The 18806-nt window shown below is 46.5% G+C and overlaps 1 protein-coding gene across 1 annotated transcript; it reads left to right on the top strand.

The window, feature by feature from the left end:
- Nucleotides 1-4078: 4078 nt before the first annotated feature.
- Nucleotides 4079-16509, top strand: LOC142577780 (uncharacterized). The gene is made up of 5 exons (XM_075687233.1): nucleotides 4079-4115; nucleotides 5645-5890; nucleotides 8426-8570; nucleotides 12363-12463; nucleotides 16415-16509. Exons 1-5 carry the CDS (start codon nucleotides 4079-4081, stop codon nucleotides 16507-16509), a joined length of 624 nt encoding a protein of 207 aa, XP_075543348.1.
- The last annotated feature ends 2297 nt before the right edge of the window (nucleotides 16510-18806 follow it).

The raw sequence follows: 18806 nt of genomic DNA, 5'->3' as shown, positions 1-18806 counted from the left end.
CACAAAGGTCTGGAATAGAGTGAACAGAATAAAAGGTCGACAACCTTGCTCGCTACCCTTATTAAATACTCAGGGAGATAGTATGGAAAACCAGGTGAATTTGTGAATTTTCTAGACGCACATTTTTAACACATATCCAGTTCGACGCACTACTCTGATACATTCCAAAGACACAAAACACGAATAGAAAGGCAGCCATTAGAACGAAAAAGTGCAAAAGGTGAAGTATACAATGGACCACTTTGCACAGCAGAGCTTCAAGCAACACTAAACGGCTGCAACAAATCTGCCCCAGGTTCTGACTGCATAATATATGAAATGTTAAAGCACTTGCCATCTGAAACAGAAAAAAAAAACTTATTTTTCTTTACAATGGTATATGGTCTTCCGGCCAGATTCCCTCTGTCTGGAAAGAGGCCATTATAATTCCCATTCTGAAACAGGGTAAGGACCCTTCCTTGGCAAATAGTTATAGGCCTATAGCGTTGACAAGTTGCCCATGCAAACTCTTTGAAAAGATGGTGAACAAATGCTTGCTCCACTATCTTGAAACCAACAAAATATTAGACCCATGCCAATGCGGTTTCAGGGAAGCTAGATCGATGACAGACCAGCTTGTTCACAGGGAAATGTACATTCAGGAAGCCTTTATCCACAGACAGCTTGTCGTATCTGTATTCCTTGATATGGAAAAGGCGTATGATACTACGTGGCGCTTTGGGATCTTTCGCGATATTTATGGAATGGGTTTACGTGGTAACTTGCTTACCATTACTGAGAGCTACCTGTCTGACAGAACGTTTCGTGGTAGAGTTGGCAATGTGCAGTCTCGATCATTGGTACAGGAGACAGGTGTGCCGCAGTTTGGAGTGATGAGCTGTACGCTCTTATTGTGAAAATGAACTCCTTACATACCATCATACCTCGCACTACCTTTTACTCGGTCTGTGTGGACGCGGTGCAGATAGCTTTTAGGTCGTGCAATCTTAGCATCGGCGAGAGACAGCTACAGTTTGGCCTAAACAAACTCTATCAAGATTATGTCTTGACAAGAGGTCAACCGCTCGTTGACCCGCCGTGGTTGCTCAGTGGCTATGGTGTTGGGCTGCTGAGCACGAGGTCGCGGGATCGAATCCCGGCCACGGCGGCCGCATTTCGATGGGGGCGAAATGCGAAAACACCCGTGTCCTTAGATTTAGGTGCACGTTAAAGAACCCCAGGTGGTCAAAATTTCCGGAGTCCTCCACTACGGCGTGCCTCATAATCAGAAAGTAGTTTTGGCACGTAAACCCCCCCCCCCAAATATTATAACCACACGTTGCTTAACTACCGAAGGCTTGAGTTTTACTGGCTGTAAATTCTTATCTGTGGCTGAAATCGCTTCTTCTGAAAACGAAACGAGATATTTCTGTAACGAAATCAAGATATTTCGTTACGTTGATGATTACCTGATTTTCTGAAATAGGAAAGAATTCGATTTCGCTGCTACCTCAGTAAGTAAGCAATTTAAACTTTATGGGGGAGGATTAAAGTTTACCAAGGAATTTCCTCAGCGACGCGTAAATCAGTTTCTTGACATTTCCTTGGTCTTCGAACAAAATCATGTTTGTTGGCAGTACTCCCCAAGATCTTCGAAGCCGTTGCTAAACTTTCAATCCAAGCATTCCAAAGTAGTAAAAAACGGAATTGCCATGCCGTGCCTTAAGTCTTCCCTCACCAGATCCTGCATGCACAAAATGAGTGCCAGTTTTAAAGCGCAGGTCCGGCGCCTATTAGTAGCAGGTTATCCTAGTGTAGCGGTGGCCAGTGTGGCTGAGCGCCTAAAGAAGTCGGTTTCGGGGGGGACGGATGTGATTACAGAAAGCAGTAATAGCAAAAAACAGAGTAGTGGCTATTCCCTATATTCATTCAGTGTCGCACAGGCTTAAAATAAGTTGCAAGTAGATACGATGTTAATGTTGCTTTCACTGCTCCCAATAAGCTAGATAAGATATGCGCTGCCGTACAGAATAAGAAGGAGCGGGTAAAAGGCAAAGAACGAACAGATATTTGTCCAGTGAAGCACAATAAGAACAGTTTTACTGACTGTCGTATGGGTGTGGTTTATAAAATTCCCCATAGCTGTGGCCAGTTCTACGTAGGGCAAACGGGATGGTGTATCAATCAGAGGCTAATGGAACATAAAAGGTCGTTAACCGGTGGATCGCCTTCTAATCTTTCGCTACATTGCCGAGATTGTAACTGCACGCCAGAGTTAGATGAATGCGCGATATTGTACAGGCATAAGAATAAAGATACGCGTCTTATGGTAGAGGCATGGCATATCTATAATGGTGGAAGTGTGTGCGTGAGCCTCCTTGCAATATGTTCATCAACCCACTGTTGACATAAAGAACCTTGCCATGTTGCAAGACGACCTGGGCGAGGGCTTCGTTGGAGAAATGTAGGAACAGGCAGACAATGTTGGTCTCTTGTGGACCTATAGGAACGACTGGGACACGTCCACCCCCAGTGACCAGGCAGCCAGCGCTGACAATGAAAGCCGTGGAATTACCTACGCTCGTAACGTTAACTTGGAAGTGTTGCACTCCCTCATGCTGTGAGTAATAGACATCTGAGAAGCTAGTTATTGAGGCCGTCACGTAGTTGACAGTTTCAGCACTATTCCAGGGAGGAGCAACCATGTCAAAGACCAGAGCCTTCGCATGGGTGCCATCGTTGAAGCTGGTGGAGAACATTGCTCGTAACACGCAGAGCTGTCACAGACATTTGGAGAAACCACACTAATGTTTTCGTAGCTAAAGAGCTTGAACTAAGTTTTCTGTTAAAACCAAACTATTTTTGTTTTGAAAACATCATGGTTGATGTCTTACATGTCCTATAACCCGCCGTGGTTGCTCAGTGGCTATGGTGTTGGGCTGCTGAGCACGAGGTCGCGGGATCAAATCCTGGCCACGGCGGCCGCATTTCGATGGGGGCGAAATGCGAAAACACCCGTGTGCTTAGATTTAGGTGCACGTTAAAGAACCCCAGGTGGTCAAAATTTCCGGAGTCCTCCACTACGGCGTGCCTCATAATCAGAAAGTGGTTTTGGCACGTAAAACCCCAAATACTACTACATGTCCTATACGCGCAGGCCACGCATGCGTATCGACGCCGTGAGAGCACGACAACGTCAACGGCTACGACACAAATACGCCACAAATTTCCTTTGCTATCGTTTTTAACGGCACTGATTACACAGCATTTTATTTTATTGTGATAGCAACTATATGCACACTCCAGCCGAATTTTCGCCGTCGGCGCCGCCTTCACCGAGATATTTTGTATATATTTATGCTTATGTATGCTATGTGTTTATGCCATGTATGCAAGATAGATGCTATGCTATTCAACAGCCAAAGTTACTCAAAACAGGCTTTAAGTTCTTAGCTAAATTATTGATCAGAGTTGTTAAATAAGAATGGCACAAGAATGTTTGCTCTTAATCTGACGGTGATGTACTTTCACTGGCACCGCTGTTTAGAGGCACCGCGATGGCGCCTGTGCGATGCCATTACTAAATATTACTTAGGACCGAGGAGGTTTTCTTTTGTTTTAAGCCCCTCGCTAAGGACTAACTTCGCTTTGGGCACACCACAAACAAACAGGCCGTACACGGCATGTTAAAGCATTTATTCGTAACAAAAATTTTGGCACTCCCTCGTATGTAGCGACCGCGTATACACTTATACAAGCTAATACAAAACCCAACGAACCTTCCTTCGCCATCTTCAGCGAAACAAATTGTGAAGCAGCGCTGAGTTTACAGATAAAAAATTTCTCGCATTAGTGAGTCTTGACACAAAAGTTTATAACCGCGACTCGGTGACTTAAACGCACTTGTCACCCTCCTGACGAAGGAAGGAGTTCGAGCTGCAAGTAGTAGAGGAAGACGACGAGCCTCTTCGCCTGTGGTGCAGGACGCAGCCCACGCTTCGGATGTTGGCTTAGTCTGGGCGCGTAGGGGTAGTGCGCGGGAAGAGCTCCCTGTCCCTCAACAAGCGTTCACAGCGCAGTGACCGTGCGGCTGTTGGATATGGCCGAAGAAGACGGTTTTGTTGAAGAGCCCCCCGGTGAGCGAGAGCCTGTTGTAACAGGCGCTGTGCTGATAGCCGAGCTCAGTTTAAATAGCTTTCTGATGTGCTCGTCATCAGTAAAGCTATCGTGTTCCTCTGTCTTCTTATCTGTAAAATGATGAGTCAAAGGCCAGTTAAGCTATTTCAGCTTTTTTTTCTTTGGCTCATTCACTTCCAGTACTTGCGTACCGTCAGCGTAAACTGAAATGCGAACTGGAAAGAGAAGAATTGAATTGAATTCTGGGATTTTAGTGCCAAAACCACGATTTCATTGTGAGGCACGCCGTAGTGGGGGATTCCGGATTAATTTTGGGCACCAGGGGATCCTTAACGTGCCTTCAATGCACGGGACCCGGACATCTTTGCATTTCGCCCCCATCGATGCGGCCGCCGCGGCCGGTATTTGATCCCGCAACCTCGTGCTTAGCAGCGCAAAACCACAGTCGCTAAGCCGCAACGGTGGGTCACGTTACAAATGGAAACGAACCTGAAAGTACGTGCAACAACGCAATCTAGCGGTTTGCAACATGTTGGCGTTTGACTTTATGCTGACAAAACATTTAATCTTGACTAAATTTTAAGCACAACTTTAAGTGACACGTTCTCCCTGGCATATGTGCAGCAGCAAGAAATGGATAGGAGTTGTGCGATGACCCCGCGGCCAAGATGAAAATAACAGCAAGCTGAACGCTTAGCAATACAAGAAGAAATGTACGTTATTGGGACCTGGACCACTTTTTGTCGAAGTGTAGAGAAGCATTTGGAGTGAAAATGGGCTATTTCAGAAATACTTTGCCGCGAAAGATACATCAATGCGTTCGGACGAAGCGGAGTTATTGGCAATCAAACAAGGCCTCCGCTGTGCTCCCGTTTCTTCTTCAGTGCCTTGCACCGCGAAGGCTACGGCGCAGTGGGACGTGCCCACAACGCTCCGCCTTGTATATCTCACCGTGGCAGGCAGTTCAAGTTTCATTTTGAATGTAAACGTAGCGCCACTACTTCTGCCTTGGGTGCCTATGACGCGCTAAACATAGGCCAAACGCGGTTGTCCTCAGCGAGCCGCAGTGCACTTAACCAGTGGACTCGTGGCGGCACCCTGCGGCGGCCGCGGTATCTACGCCATGTAGCCGACCGTAGCTGGATGTCAGCTATCGGCCAATAGCAGCCGTCTGAGAAAATGGCGAAATAAAGCGTCCGATGACGAAATAAAGCCTTCAGAAGACCAGGAGTACAGGGTCTTCTGTTGAAAAGAGAGCGGTTGCGAGAACGGTGACTTTGCGATCCGCTTGCGAGCTCCACGCGCCGCGAACGACAGCAAAACTTGGCTTAAATGTTCACAGCAGCTACCCGCGCACTTTGTTATTCCACCAAGACCGAAGGGTTGGGTCCTTTTCTTGTTCAGCGAGGTGATTACCATTTCTAAAGGAAGCAACTGCTCCCCGATACTTCAGCCTCGGAAATGTGCGAGCCCAAGTGAGTGCATGCTCACGACATCAAGATGCACCCGCGTTCGTCTCTTCACCCAGATACTCCGACGCGCCCAGGTCAGAGCCTACCGGTCAACAGCATGCCGTACCCCACGGTTCGGCTGGTGCGCAAGAGCAGCGCGCTGTCGAGTCAGCTGCACTCACCGCTGCACCGTGGCGGAGCCGCACTGCCCTCCTCGGGACGGCCGGCACGGTCAGTGTCGCCCCCCTCCTCGCCCAAGCATGACGCGCACAACGATGGCCCTACACGCCCCCGGCGAACGGGCAGCGGAGACGTCATCATCGGTAAGGGAGCTCTTTACCTTTTACTCTTGCAGAGGTATAACAAATGGAATTTACCCATAGATCTTTGCCTGCGTGTAAAGGCCTAGTGGCCACCATTTTTGTAGGTTGATTTTACTTACAGGTCACTTCCACTGAGGTCAAATCAAATTATGGAATTTAACCTCGCAACGACACACACGCGCTATGAGGGGCGCCCGTAGTGGGAGGCTGTAGTTTAACTTCGGCCCCCTGCAGTTCTTGGACATGCACCTAAATCGACCAGCTCGCCCACCAAGAAGAAATGTGTTGATATGAATTGAAGTAGACGAGCTCTCAGAAAAGAAGCACTGAAAAGCTGCTCCTTTTTCTGGTGTGCTGCCACGATGCTGTGCAGTCACTTCACTCGAACGCATCTGGTGTCCACAACTCGCCTTTTGTCCAAGCCTGGGATTGTCTAAAATCAGGCACGACACACCTGCGATAATCAAGACACTTCTTTACATACTTATACCGCGCGACCTTTTCTTTTAGCTACAGGATGCCTAGTTATAAACAATATCCCCACCAAAAACGAAGCACTGCGGGAACAAAAACAAATTTTGGATGCTTTAGTCACTTCTAACACAGAGAACAATGACCAAGAGGAATTACTCGTATATTGCGCCCATCAACTCTAAGCCAACTGGTTATAAGATTATGTGGTTTTACGTGACAAAACCGCGATTTGATTATGAGGCACACCGTAGTGGGAGACTCCGGAATAATTTGGACCACCTTGGGTTCTTTAACGTGCACCTAACTCTAAGTACGCGAATTTTTTTCTCATTTCACCCCCATCGAAATGCGGCCGCCGTGGCCCGAATTCGATCCCGCGACCTCGGGCGCAGCCCAACGCTATAGCCACTAAGCAGCCACGACTCGTTAAGCCAACGCGTTAGTCTCATTCAAGTATGCTGATTCCAATGGATAAAAGCAGAGGCGGCTCATGTTAAGGTTTCCTTGGAGTGTCTTGTATTTACTGTTTGATCACCGATTGTATCGAGTTCAGTGCGTTAACGTTACTTGTAAATTAAGCGTATTATTAGTTCTTATTTATTTACTTTTTTACTGTCGCGACGCATCAAGTTCCATACCCCTAATGCAGTTAATGAAGTGCACCGAGTCGCTTCTTCACAACAGAAAGTTTCTTAGATGTCTTCGCAGCATGCAGACGTGTTGAAATAATGAGCTGCAATATAAATACTGTTTTCGGCCTTCTTTCTTTATACCCATTTTTTCCTGCTGGATCTTGGCCCAGATTCATCATTCGCAAGCGAAAACAGTTTGTAAGAACGCGCTTGGACGAACCAAAATTACGTAGTGGTAGCAAAGGCTAGCCAAGTGTGACAAGCATTTCTTGCAAACGAAAGGTTGCTCAGCGCAACCCTTTGTTCGTACTTTATCTGTAAATATCAGTGGACGTCCGTACGATACAATGTACTCGTAGATACGACAGCATTTTCTATAGGGCCAGTTTCTTGCATAGTACTTTGATAGGCATGGTTTTGTTGTTCGCATAATACTACATAATGAACAGCGTAATAAATACGGGGACTGAGAGAAGAAATGAACATGACAGGCGCTGCATGACCTCTCATTGCGCAACTTCACCAGCCCGCTAAACTTGCCGCACTTGTCTTACAATACTATCGAGAATCTGGCCTCTCACTAGCACGATGCTTTGTAAATGCGCGCTCGTGCTCTTTTCAACAATTGTCAAATACGCCCTCTTGTTCCTATGATACAACTGAGGTTTCTTTAATATACGGCCTCTCACTTGTGCGCTGCGTTGTATGGGTTGGTCTGTTGTTCGGCCTGTTTGAGAATAGAGCGCCATGTTCCTATGAGATATGTTGTAAACACACTTATTCTTCGTACTATACAGTGTGCATCCATCTTCGTCGCATGATAACTGAAGCTGTGTTTTTTTTTAACATTCTGATTATATTCATCTATTATCATCCGTCGCGCCAATTGGTGCTGTCAATTGGTGATAGTGGGAGCGTGGCTTCGTGCAAGCAAATTACGATGGACAAAAAGAATTAGGTTTGAAATTTTTAATTCTGTTGTTCTACGTGCCAAGACCAGGATCTGGTTGTGAAGCAACGCCGCAGTTTGTAGCTCTGTGGCTATGGCGTCGCGCTCATTGGATCCCTGGTTCGATTCCACCTGCAGAATACGTCCTCTGGCAGTGATGAATGCAAAAACGTTCATGCAGCGTGCATTGGGCACATGTTAAAGAACCCAAGGTGGACAAAAAAAAAGAAAATGAAAAGAATTGTCGCCAAATATAGCCACTAGTGAATTACACGACTTCCTGCACTTTCTATAGTGTTCTGCGAATGCGACCTCTTTGTTGTACGACAGCTTGTTGGCACGGCCTGTTGTAAACACGACGCTTAGCAGACACATTAGTATTACATGGTACACAGTGCCTACTACCTCTTGTTCGTACGGACGCTGCTCTCACGCCTTGCGCTGTGTAATGCCCCTTGCGGCCACGATGCTTCCACGCAGGCGAGGTAGTCCTCATGCAGCCTCGGCGCGTGTACGGGGCCTCGGGCGAAGGTCCCGCCGACATGGTGCAAGTGGAGCTGGACTCGATGCGGGAGTCTCCGCCACCGCAACGAGGACGAAGCGACGAAGAAGTGCCGCTCTCCTGGTGAGCTTAACGTCCCTGTACGTCAAACCCGAAAGTAACAAGCCTGGATAAAGTGAATTATTATCTTCATTTAACACGCGAAAACTAACTGACCTGTACGAATGTAACATAACATATCGAACTGGACATACGATATGTGGAACTCGGGCAGGCCACTGCCAGGTGAGGAGCCGCCTCAACTGACTCTTTCGGACGCACTTACTGTGGTTGACGGGCTGCGCCGATACTGTGGCCACACGGGGGAAGTGCATTGGAGCAGCTCCGCACAAGTTCGCGCGACGAGAACGCCATTCTTAGCGGCGTCGAGGAAGAATTCAAGACACTGGCAAAAAAAAAACTACTGCCTACGGGTAGTTTTGTCATCAGTAAATGAATGCTTTCCTTGCTTCTTTTATGTGCTAGAGATAACAAATCTGTATGTAACAACGTGTCGCAAAAATTCGTTTAAGTTCGCCGTAGGTTAGTTTCCATGTACTTAATTACCTGATCCACCAAACTATATTTCGCGCTCAAGCCTCTTCGTTACAACCGCGTTCGATTGTACCACAATTCTTCCTTTCCGTCTTGTTCTCCACTCCAGCGCCCTCGCCACCTGCTGCCGATATTATTGGTTAGCGCCAAGAAGAAGGTCTTAAATTGAACGGTTCAGCGCATTGCGCTGCGGGCCTTAACTTTCCTGCAATTATTCCCTAGAGGGTACTCTGGCGCTGGTGTTCATGCAAGCTACGACGACTGGGCCAACGTGGAATTGGTGTACCGGGATACCCGGCATGAAGCGATGTGCGACAACCCCCGTTGTTATCCCTTTAGTGCGAAAGCATTATATGCCCCATTACGCGAAAATACGGCAGCGACGGCCTAGCCGAGCGATAGTACCAAAAATGGATGACGGCGCAAAGAGTAACAACACGCCAAAAATTCTCGAATTGACGGTCAAATTTCTCAGAGACGTTCCTCAAACATAGTAAATTAACGGCTTTGAAAAGAAAATTTGGTAGATCTCGGTGGGAATCGAACCCGGGCCTTCGGGGTACGAGAAGGGCCCGCTTCCCCAACGCGAGGGCGGCTCCGTGGTTCTGCTTGACTAAAGGTGAGGCTAGTGCGTGCGTCATCGCACACGTCACGTCGAACCCATCTGCTAGACTGAAGACGTGGCCTGGTGCGTGCGCCACTGGGCGCACGCACTTGGCATCGAGGCGACAACGGGCAATTAGATAGGAAGAAGAACTGCCCCATAAGGTCGAGGAGGCTTTACGGAGAGTGACGTCGGGGCCTCTACCCAGTTTTTTTCCTTTCTCTAAGGCTCTACCTTCGTGGTACAGAGCGACCCTAGGTCAGCACAGCCAGAACGGATACCATGCTATCGTGGCAGCCTCTGTCTGTCTCAGTGCATGCCTTCCTTCAGTGAAAAATAAGCCATATAAATGTCCTGCTCAAAGAAAAAAGAATGTGTGTGCTGTTTTCCATCCCCTGCACAGTAACGTTCCAAGCAAACATTGAATAAGTGATGATGGCCAGAGCCAGTATTCAACAGACTTCTTGTAAACGTACGGACATTTCCTAATTGGCAAACATTGGGGCAAGGGCCAACCTTATAAGAAAATCGTCACGGTGATGTACACTCGCGGTCTGCACTTACGTAGGAGAGGTTTTGCGAAAGGTGGTGCTGATCTCGCAGTAAAGAAGAAACAAATTTAGTGGGACGCCTTCTCAGTGGTGCAACATAATATTGCAATGCAGAAGTATACTCCCAGATTCTAGAGGCTAACATAAGATAAACCGTTAGTCACCTTGCGTTCATCATCGTATGAAAGCTGGGGTACCTTAGTGCAAGAGCAACGTATACTTGAAGCCTTCATTCTGAAAACAAGCCAAGCCTGGAATCATTTTCCCGCCTCCATCGTCACCGTCACTGACCATGACGTGTTCGAGTCGAGTCTCTATGACAATGTGCTACCTCATTAGCCTTTCTTTTTCTTTTATTACTGCCACTCCTCTATGTAATGCCTGTACGGCCCTGAGAGTAAATAAATTAAATTAAATTAAATACATCTATTGTGAAAGGACAGCACTTTAGCTATCCTTTGCAGAAAGGCACATTAACTGAATATAACTTGTTTTCGGCATAAGCATTGCGTTAGCAGTGGTATCAATGCCTAAGAATTCAAATATCGGGACGAAAATAAGTATCAAGAATTGTTATCGCGCTTTTATACGGCATGGTTTGGGCTAAAGCACTAAGACGGTTTGTAAACACAAAACAAGCATGGTACTGGTAGTTTGCGAAATGTGTCAGAAGTGAACAGTAAAAAGACGATTTCAGCTTGACAGACTTCCCTACCTAATCTTTGTTCTCTACTGCGGTAATTAACGTCTTTTCTTCTGCTACCTAGTACAACATCGAAAAAAAAAGTTATCGTGAAAGCACACTGTGATCAACGTGCTGTCTAGTTGCTGGCCCTACTTAGCGTAAATTGACCTTTCATGCTTTCAAATGCGGCACAAAAGTAAAATAAAGAACTGGCAGACACAGTGAACGCAGTTTCTTCTTGTTTCACCTCATCCTTTCACATTGTGCTTGGAAGCATGAATACCTAGGACCGTTCCCAAACAACCGCTTCCTAGCTATGCGTTGTTTGCTTAATTAATAAAACAGGGGCGTAAAACCTCATTACATACATAGCCTAGACTGCGACAAGCAATACGACACCTGCACTCAACGAAGAAACTGGGAATGTCTTATTTGTGACAGGTTTCTTGCTGCCACAAACATTTCCAGCGACTCCCGCGAAGAGGAACTTCTGCGTGGAAAAAAATGTCTTAACCAAAACTAACTAGTGCTAGTTGCCATTTTATTGGCTTACTGTCTCAGACAACACACGCTCGACTTCTCGAGGAGATGGGAGTGTCATCAACGCAGTTCGCTTCCCGTGCCCCTTCTGGCAGGAAAGAAGAAGACCGGAAGTGTACCAATAAAAAACAAACAATCTTAATCAAGTAGCAGCTCACCTGTTCTCGTTAGCAGCCGCACACGACTGAACATAAGAATTCACTGTAGGGCTCAGTTCTGAGGCGGGCCTTGTTTGATTGCCTGTGCCATACGTGGTAGAGATACAAAGCCGCCTTCTACCAAGGCAAAACTTAGGGAACCTAGCTCACGTTTCAGCTTCATCTCAAACGTTAACCCTCAGGACACAGGTTCCTTGGAATCCCACTTCATCAGTCGTGTTGCTGGTTCTTTGATGTGGAGTGTACTAGAAACCAAAACTTTATTTCCTTCGTTTCATTTGCTTAACGGATGGAGTAAACTACATATTGAAAATGACGAGTCCAGAAAAAAAAACGTTATAAAAGAAAAAACGCGAGAAAACAAGCCGCAAGATAAAGAGGCTCGTCATATTATGCGAGAGGGTCTTCCCCAACTTACATTCCAGCAAAAGTGCGCAGGGAACTGAAAAGACACTGTGATTTAAGACAACGCTTATGGTCTGTGCAAGGAAACACTCAGGGAGTGAGCTAGGCAGTCTGCGATGGTTGTTTTTTATTCTCTTTGAACGATCGAAAGAAAGCAGAACTGGTTCTTCTGGATTAGGGTTGGAAAAAGGCAGGCGCGCAGGTACGGACACATGCAGAGAGCAAACGGCGTTTGTGTTGACCGGTTCCTTCTGCTTGATTCCATGTCCACACGCCTACCTTTCTGTAACTTTATTCTCTTACAAAAGGAATGTTGGGATTTCGTGCTACGCTAATCACGTTTTACGAAACGCCTTATCGCTCCCCTCTATCACGTAGGATAAAGAGAGGCAAGACAGCTGGCAAGATAGCCGCACTTGTGGCCATTACGATAATCTGGCTGTTGCTGGTCGCTGGAGCGAGCACCTACTACTTCATTGGTGAGTTTTATCATGAAAATTGCATCACGAATGTAATAACGAGACAGTCACGGTAATTTTTCTGATTAAAAGTGTACGGTTACCGGCTTACCGCTGAAATGATCAAACATTAGCTAGATAATCATCTAAAGATGGTCTGATAAACAACATCTATTTAAAATGAGATCCTAAGATGTCACTAAGCTAACCATGCAATAATATTTTGGTTGTAGAACTTAAGACTCGTATTCTGCATACACTGTTTTGTGTTGTTAATTAGCTGTCGTGTGAAGAATGTCCGAAGGAGCATAGTGGACATCACTTATTCGCAGTTAGTACACGCACGAAGTGCTTACAGGGAATATATGCGTAGTCAATGCTACTCAATGAACATCTGATTTTTCAGTTATAACTTTCACTAGTCGTACTTGTTCAAGAACTCATCATGCTTCTAATATTGCGTACGTTTGTCTTCGAAAGCAGAATTTAGTGAATTAACGATTTCTGTATAGAGCCAGACATCAGTTAACGTTTCTGCGACATTCCGAGCGCTTAGGGAAGAAGAAGGGCCTTAGAAGAACACAGAAAAAAAAGCAGTGGAAATGTTTCATTTCCAAATTGCCCTTCTTTCTACATAGAACGTTATGGCCTGGTTTGTATTCATTTGGCATTAACCAGGATTGAAACAGAGGCTCATTGCAACGCAGGGGCCGAGAAACGCTAAAGGTCTTTATCAGCAGGCTTAGCTTGGTGCTGGCGTCGTAGTGATTGATTGATTGATTGATTGATTGATTGATTGATTGATTGATTGATTGATTGATTGATTGATTGATTGATTGATTGATTGATTGATTGATTGATTGATTGATTGATTGATTCTATTCAGCTGTACTCAAAAATGTTCAAGAAATATTTAAAATTACGGCGCAGGCATTAAGGCACAGGTATACCTTATCATTCACACTTCGTGTTCCAGGCCGGATGAGACTAAATAAAAGCCTCTTGCAGTCTTCCTTGCTTGTGATAGTTGCGGTCCGCGGCTAGTAGCTCGCATACATTGCAATAGAAAGGGTTTTCCATTCAACAGACGCCTCTGCGTTCTTTCATTAGGGATCGCCGTTGGTTCAGTGCGCTGTTGGTCAACTTTAGGGCTACAATCTAAGGCAACCTGCAAATCCAAGTGCACCTAGCGTTAAACGCTCAAGCATTTGCAACCCGATATTTCTTTCCGTCCCCTAATTAAGCGGTGGTGTTATCTATTTTTATGTTGTCAGAGATTTAGCATACGACAAAAGCACTTTCGTAGACCGATATGTCAAGCGGCGCATGCAGCCGTGGACAGCAGGTGCCAACAGCTTCTGAAGCTGTGTTTAACCAAACCCCGTGGAACTGTCTTCGCAAAGAGTGACTATATATCGAACTTATCTGTTAGCATAAATATGTCGCTAGCAGCATATTTCTTCCGAAGATAATTTTATATCTGCTTCTCGCTCGTAAAAGGATGACTCTGAACAATTATGACAGTTGTAAAGCATTCATCAGACATTTTAGTTTTGTGCTACAGCTCATCTGGAAATACCATGCTGGCGTCATCGACATTGTCATGATATCATGACACAGAGAAAAATTTGCTGACGTCGTGAATCAATAGACACTTTTCACAGCAATTCTGTGGGCGCCGGAATGTTTGATCCCGTGGTGATGCGTCCATTCTTTGCCTCAGCGGCTTCCGTGGCCTCCAAGTTTGCAACGGATGTGCATGACGCCGGTGCGGATAAGAAAATCTGTTTTTAAGCAGATATCGTTGAAGGTTACTGGGTGAACGACACGAAGCTTTCGTCACAGTTACAGAGGACATATGAGCGCTTTCGGGGCTTATTACGCCTTGTCTGGACTGCTCGAGCAGCGTATACGGTGCTTGTACGAAAAGCGGAACTAAGAATGTATTTTAAGCTGTCCAACTTTTCTGTTTATGAGTTAAATCGGGATCAGTATGTTATCCTCTGTGTTCGTCACTTAGCAAAGACTTTGAACCAGCAGCTTCGTCTTGTTTCTAACTCGGTAACGTTCCTCGGCGCGGTCACTATCGCATTGTTTATTTTTTGTCTAATCGCTAGGGAATATGCTCAGTAGCGATATACTTGTTCTTGCTGCGCACAATGTTTGGAACGTAGATGGTCTGGTACTTTTTAATACCTTGTAGGAAAGACGCGTTATCGTTAATCGTTCTTTTACTCGGTGGACCGTCACCAAGCCCTCAGCCTCGAACATTCCTATGTTGTCACTGTAGTCGCCGTCAGCCATACTTCGAGTGCATCGATTCAAGAGTGCGCCCATTTACGTAGTTTTGATACGTTGTCAATAGCGTTGGCGTGAGTTTGCGTGTGAGTTGGGCTGGATGCGTTACTATGCCAGGAGGCGGCGCTGCTCCACTTCACGCTGTGTAACAAACAGTACTTGCTCTTAACGACGTTCCGGGGCTATAGTGTTTTCTTTGAAGGTTAGCGATGCACTCTGGCGGATCAGTCTTTCTTTTATTATCCAGGAAAGCCGTACATCGCGAAGCAGTGGCAACACAAGCAGTCCTCATGTAGCAGCGGCCCACGAACTTTGACATACATACTCATTCCATTCCTTAGTATGCCAGTCACTATTTCTGCAGCCAACTACTGCACATTTGTTCTCTCTACCGTTCCATCGCCTGTGGCAGCCGAAGCGACTGCCGGAGCGAAGTGGGTCATTGTACCATGGCGTCCTTCACGGCTCCGACACTGCAAACGAAGCTGGTTCGCAGAAACAACTAGTGCAGTAAATTTCTTGGGCCACTCTGACGCCACTCGAGCGGCGATCGCTCTGGCTTTTCCCAGCTCAAAAGTTCCCGCTATCGACTTCTCGGACTCGCGCATGGCGGTTAGATCCTTCTCGTCCGCTATCATATCTGAACAGGCGAACAGTATTGTGATTAAAGCACTTCAAAGGACTAGGGAGAGCAGCGAAGGAAAATACCAAATCTCGTGGTTCCCAGCCCATCTAGATAGCCCAATTAACCCGCTTGGATGTAATCCTAACGAGCAAGCCCACCGGAGAGCGCGCGACTTCACGCAGCGCGCTGTCGCGGGTAGCCAGGCTTGGAACGAGGTCAACACCCACAAAGATCCATTATGTACTTTCCACGAAATTGTTTCCCATTATCGACTAGGCAGGAGGACATTTCCACCCCCTCACCCCAAATTGAACAAACCTCAGGCTACCACTCTCAGACTCCTACAAACCCGTTTGTATCCCACTCCTTGGTCCCTTAACAAGATACATGCTGAACACTCACAGTCGTGCCCCAAATGTGGTCATGACTCATGCTCCTTTGACCACATGCTCTGGCTGTGCCGAGCCCTTAACTCCTCTCCACCCATCACGAAAGAACAATGGCAGGAATCTCTCAAGAGCAGCAATTTCCACATTCAACTCCAGGCTGTCCAGTGGGCCCACGACACTGCGGCGGGACATGATCTCCCGGTCCTATCGTGGGCGGAGCCACCGATTTGACCTTCGGGAGCCTTCGGTTTCGGCTCCCCGAGATCTCAGTCCCTCAGGACTCAAAGTTCTTGTCATGTCATGTCATCTCACTCTGACGCCGTTCAGTCGTTTTTCCAGTGTTTAGAGGAGTTTGTCCTGCATGTTACGAGAAAAAAATGTGAGGTCTAAAAATAATCTCAGTACTCTTTTAAAAGAATGCGCATGGCTGCTCCTTTTTGACTGTGTTAAGCCAAAGGGTCGCAAGATGTCGTCACTAGCACTTGTTCACCCGAATATGTATTTCGGTGCAGTTCTATACGATCTTAATGCCTTGAGTGTTACAAGTGATATGTTCACTAACGAAGCGGTTCTGCTCTTCTTGTAGTGTGACTATTGTGCAATAAAGCTTGTTCTAACGGCGATTCCTTTTCTCTGAATATCTTCATGTATTTCTTTCAGAGTCTGAGTTAAACGCCACATCACCAAGTCAAGGAGCTGCGCGGCTATTAAGTAACGGGATAGCAGCAATTTACAACGCAACTCATCATCAATGACGTCCATAAAGGCACTTCGTCTTTTTTTTTTCCTCTGTAGCCTTCTTTTATTTAGGGCTTCACAACGTGGACCATATTTGTGATGTCGCGTACAGAAGTTAGCTCCCAGGGTGTAGCAATGGTAGGAGATAGAGGGGGGGGGGGGGGGGAGGCGGACGTAGTAGCCTACTTTATTATTGTGGACGCTTTCCTTATGAAATTAAGCGTGCGTCAAGCTTGCTTTCATGTGATAGCAATTATATGGACACTCTGCCGCATTTTCGTCGTCGTTTCCGTGGTGTTCCGTGTAAAGTGAAAGTGCGACAACACCGTGGCCGTGCGCCGTAGGCTGTAGGTGCGAGTGAAAGCGTGCGAGGGTGAGCCGAGGATGGTAGCTTTATCTCGTGCGCGCCAGGAGGAAGGTGGGAGAAAGCATGCCATCTTCCAGCGTGCGCAAAGCACCAGAAAGGGGGGGGGGGGGGGAGCTGGGCGTTCTACTTCGGCGGCGACTGCGTATGACCAGGCTGAACGCGGCCGCGCAATCCCTATCTTAGAAGTCATCTGCAATGAGTACAGAGTCTAGGCGCACTGAATGCTGATAGCTTCGTGTGCGCTGTGTTCTTGCCGCTTAGTTCCCATTGAAGCAAGAGGCAACACGAAAGTCAATTCGCTCTGCTACTACTGCTCTTCCTTACGCCAGCGTTCTGACAGGCAGGGCCCACGCTCATCGAGCGAGATGTGTTCCTTTAGCATAGTAAGCTGTTGGGCTAGTTTCTTTGACATATCTTGCGAAGGGGAGCGCTGAAGTGGTTCGCAGAAGATAGAGGAGCGCAGAAGGCAGCGTCTTACCTGTCTTGTCTACTTTTTGCGAACCACTTCTGCGCACCCCTTTGCAAGATGCGTTTCCGTTTGCCTGGACGTGCACGACACCATGCTTGTTAATATAGTTAGTAAGTGAATGTTTACGAGTTTATGCGGTCGATACAACTACTCTCCGTACTTCGTATAGCTGCCTACCAATTTTCTATCGCAAGGAATGCTTCGGCTTCCGAACGAAACTGCGACCTTTTTTTAACCCTCTCCACGGCTCTCAACACCGACGCATAACTAAGATTCTTCCTCTCACCCCTTTCGCGTGGAAAAGGAGATAATGGCTGCTAATGATGGGAAAAGTCGCTCCTACTGACCATGAAACAGTCTCGCTTAAGAAAAACAGAATTTTTTTATTTGATGCTAGTGATTTTCTGGCTGAAGACACATGAACTCTTTCACTACAATAGAGGGATCAGATTAAGCTGCGAGAAGAGGCATCAATCAACGGGGTCAGGAATTGTTCGAGGTAACAATTTGTTAGTAAAGAAAGGTTTGGTTTTAAAAACACTAGCAATAAGCAAATCAAGCTACGATGGCTAACGAATGTTACAGCATCTCTATAACAGCTGACTGGAGTAAGGATAACGTCAGGGCCTTCGTGAATCGTGTTGCATAGCCACAGAACCTGTATACCTTTCTTTGTGTAGCTTCCTTTTTTTTTTTTTTTTACGAAGCTTTCTTTGTCTCCTCCCAGCTGTTTGGCGCTCGTCGTCGTTTCCTTGCAGGATATATTTGTGGATATATATGGACAACTTGGATCGCTATGTGCTAGCTGCTATCTGGCCGAGTAAACTTGGCAAACTGCATGGGTATACGTATACGACCGAATAGACAGCTTGCTGCTGGCTGATGCCAGGCCTGGTAAAGAACTTGGGTGTGGATGCCCGAACAGACAACTTTGTCACTATAGGTTTGCGCCACTGGGTATGCGCTTATTGTTGGCCAATCAACCAGAATAAATGTGCCAACGAGACACAAAGAATATAAAGCCATAAATGCATTTATATGTGTCGTACATCTATGTGCCATACACTTCTCACCAACATTCTTTCCTCGACAAGAATCCCACATTGCACATACGGGCAACAAGGTTTTGCTCATGTCATCCTCTACTGCTGCTGCCTCGCCAAATCAAACAACCTTCGCGTCATTTATAGTCCAATATTGCGTTGGATCTGCATATTTTAAAGAGAAGTTTTCTTTGCGTGTTCTCTCCACTTTGCGAGTGCTGGCTGATGCTGCCTTACTGGGGGTACAATAATGCGGGCCGCTGCATATGCGCCGTCGGATATGTTCCCGAACGAGCAGCTTCGGCCACTGGGTACGTGCCACCTGGCATGTGGCAATGGTTACGTGAACATCCTTGGCCAATAGACCGTATACTTTGCATGAAACATCAATATGCGGCCGAGCGGAGGACACTTCAGTTTAGCGGTAACTGTTCG

Source organism: Dermacentor variabilis, chromosome 4 (assembly GCF_050947875.1).
Source record: "Dermacentor variabilis isolate Ectoservices chromosome 4, ASM5094787v1, whole genome shotgun sequence".
Classification (NCBI taxonomy): Eukaryota; Metazoa; Arthropoda; class Arachnida; order Ixodida; family Ixodidae; genus Dermacentor; species Dermacentor variabilis.
This window is presented reverse-complemented; position numbering and strand designations above follow the sequence as displayed.

Excerpts from the sequence above, each read along its gene's own strand:
- LOC142577780 (XM_075687233.1), top strand. The coding sequence starts at position 4,079 with ATGGCCGAAGAAGACGGTTTTGTTGAAGAGCCCCCCG. Across the intron at positions 4,116-5,644 it reads TTTTGTTGAAGAGCCCCCCG|ATACTCCGACGCGCCCAGGT; the intron begins GTGAGCGAGAGC and ends CTCTTCACCCAG. Across the intron at positions 5,891-8,425 it reads CAGCGGAGACGTCATCATCG|GCGAGGTAGTCCTCATGCAG; the intron begins GTAAGGGAGCTC and ends GCTTCCACGCAG.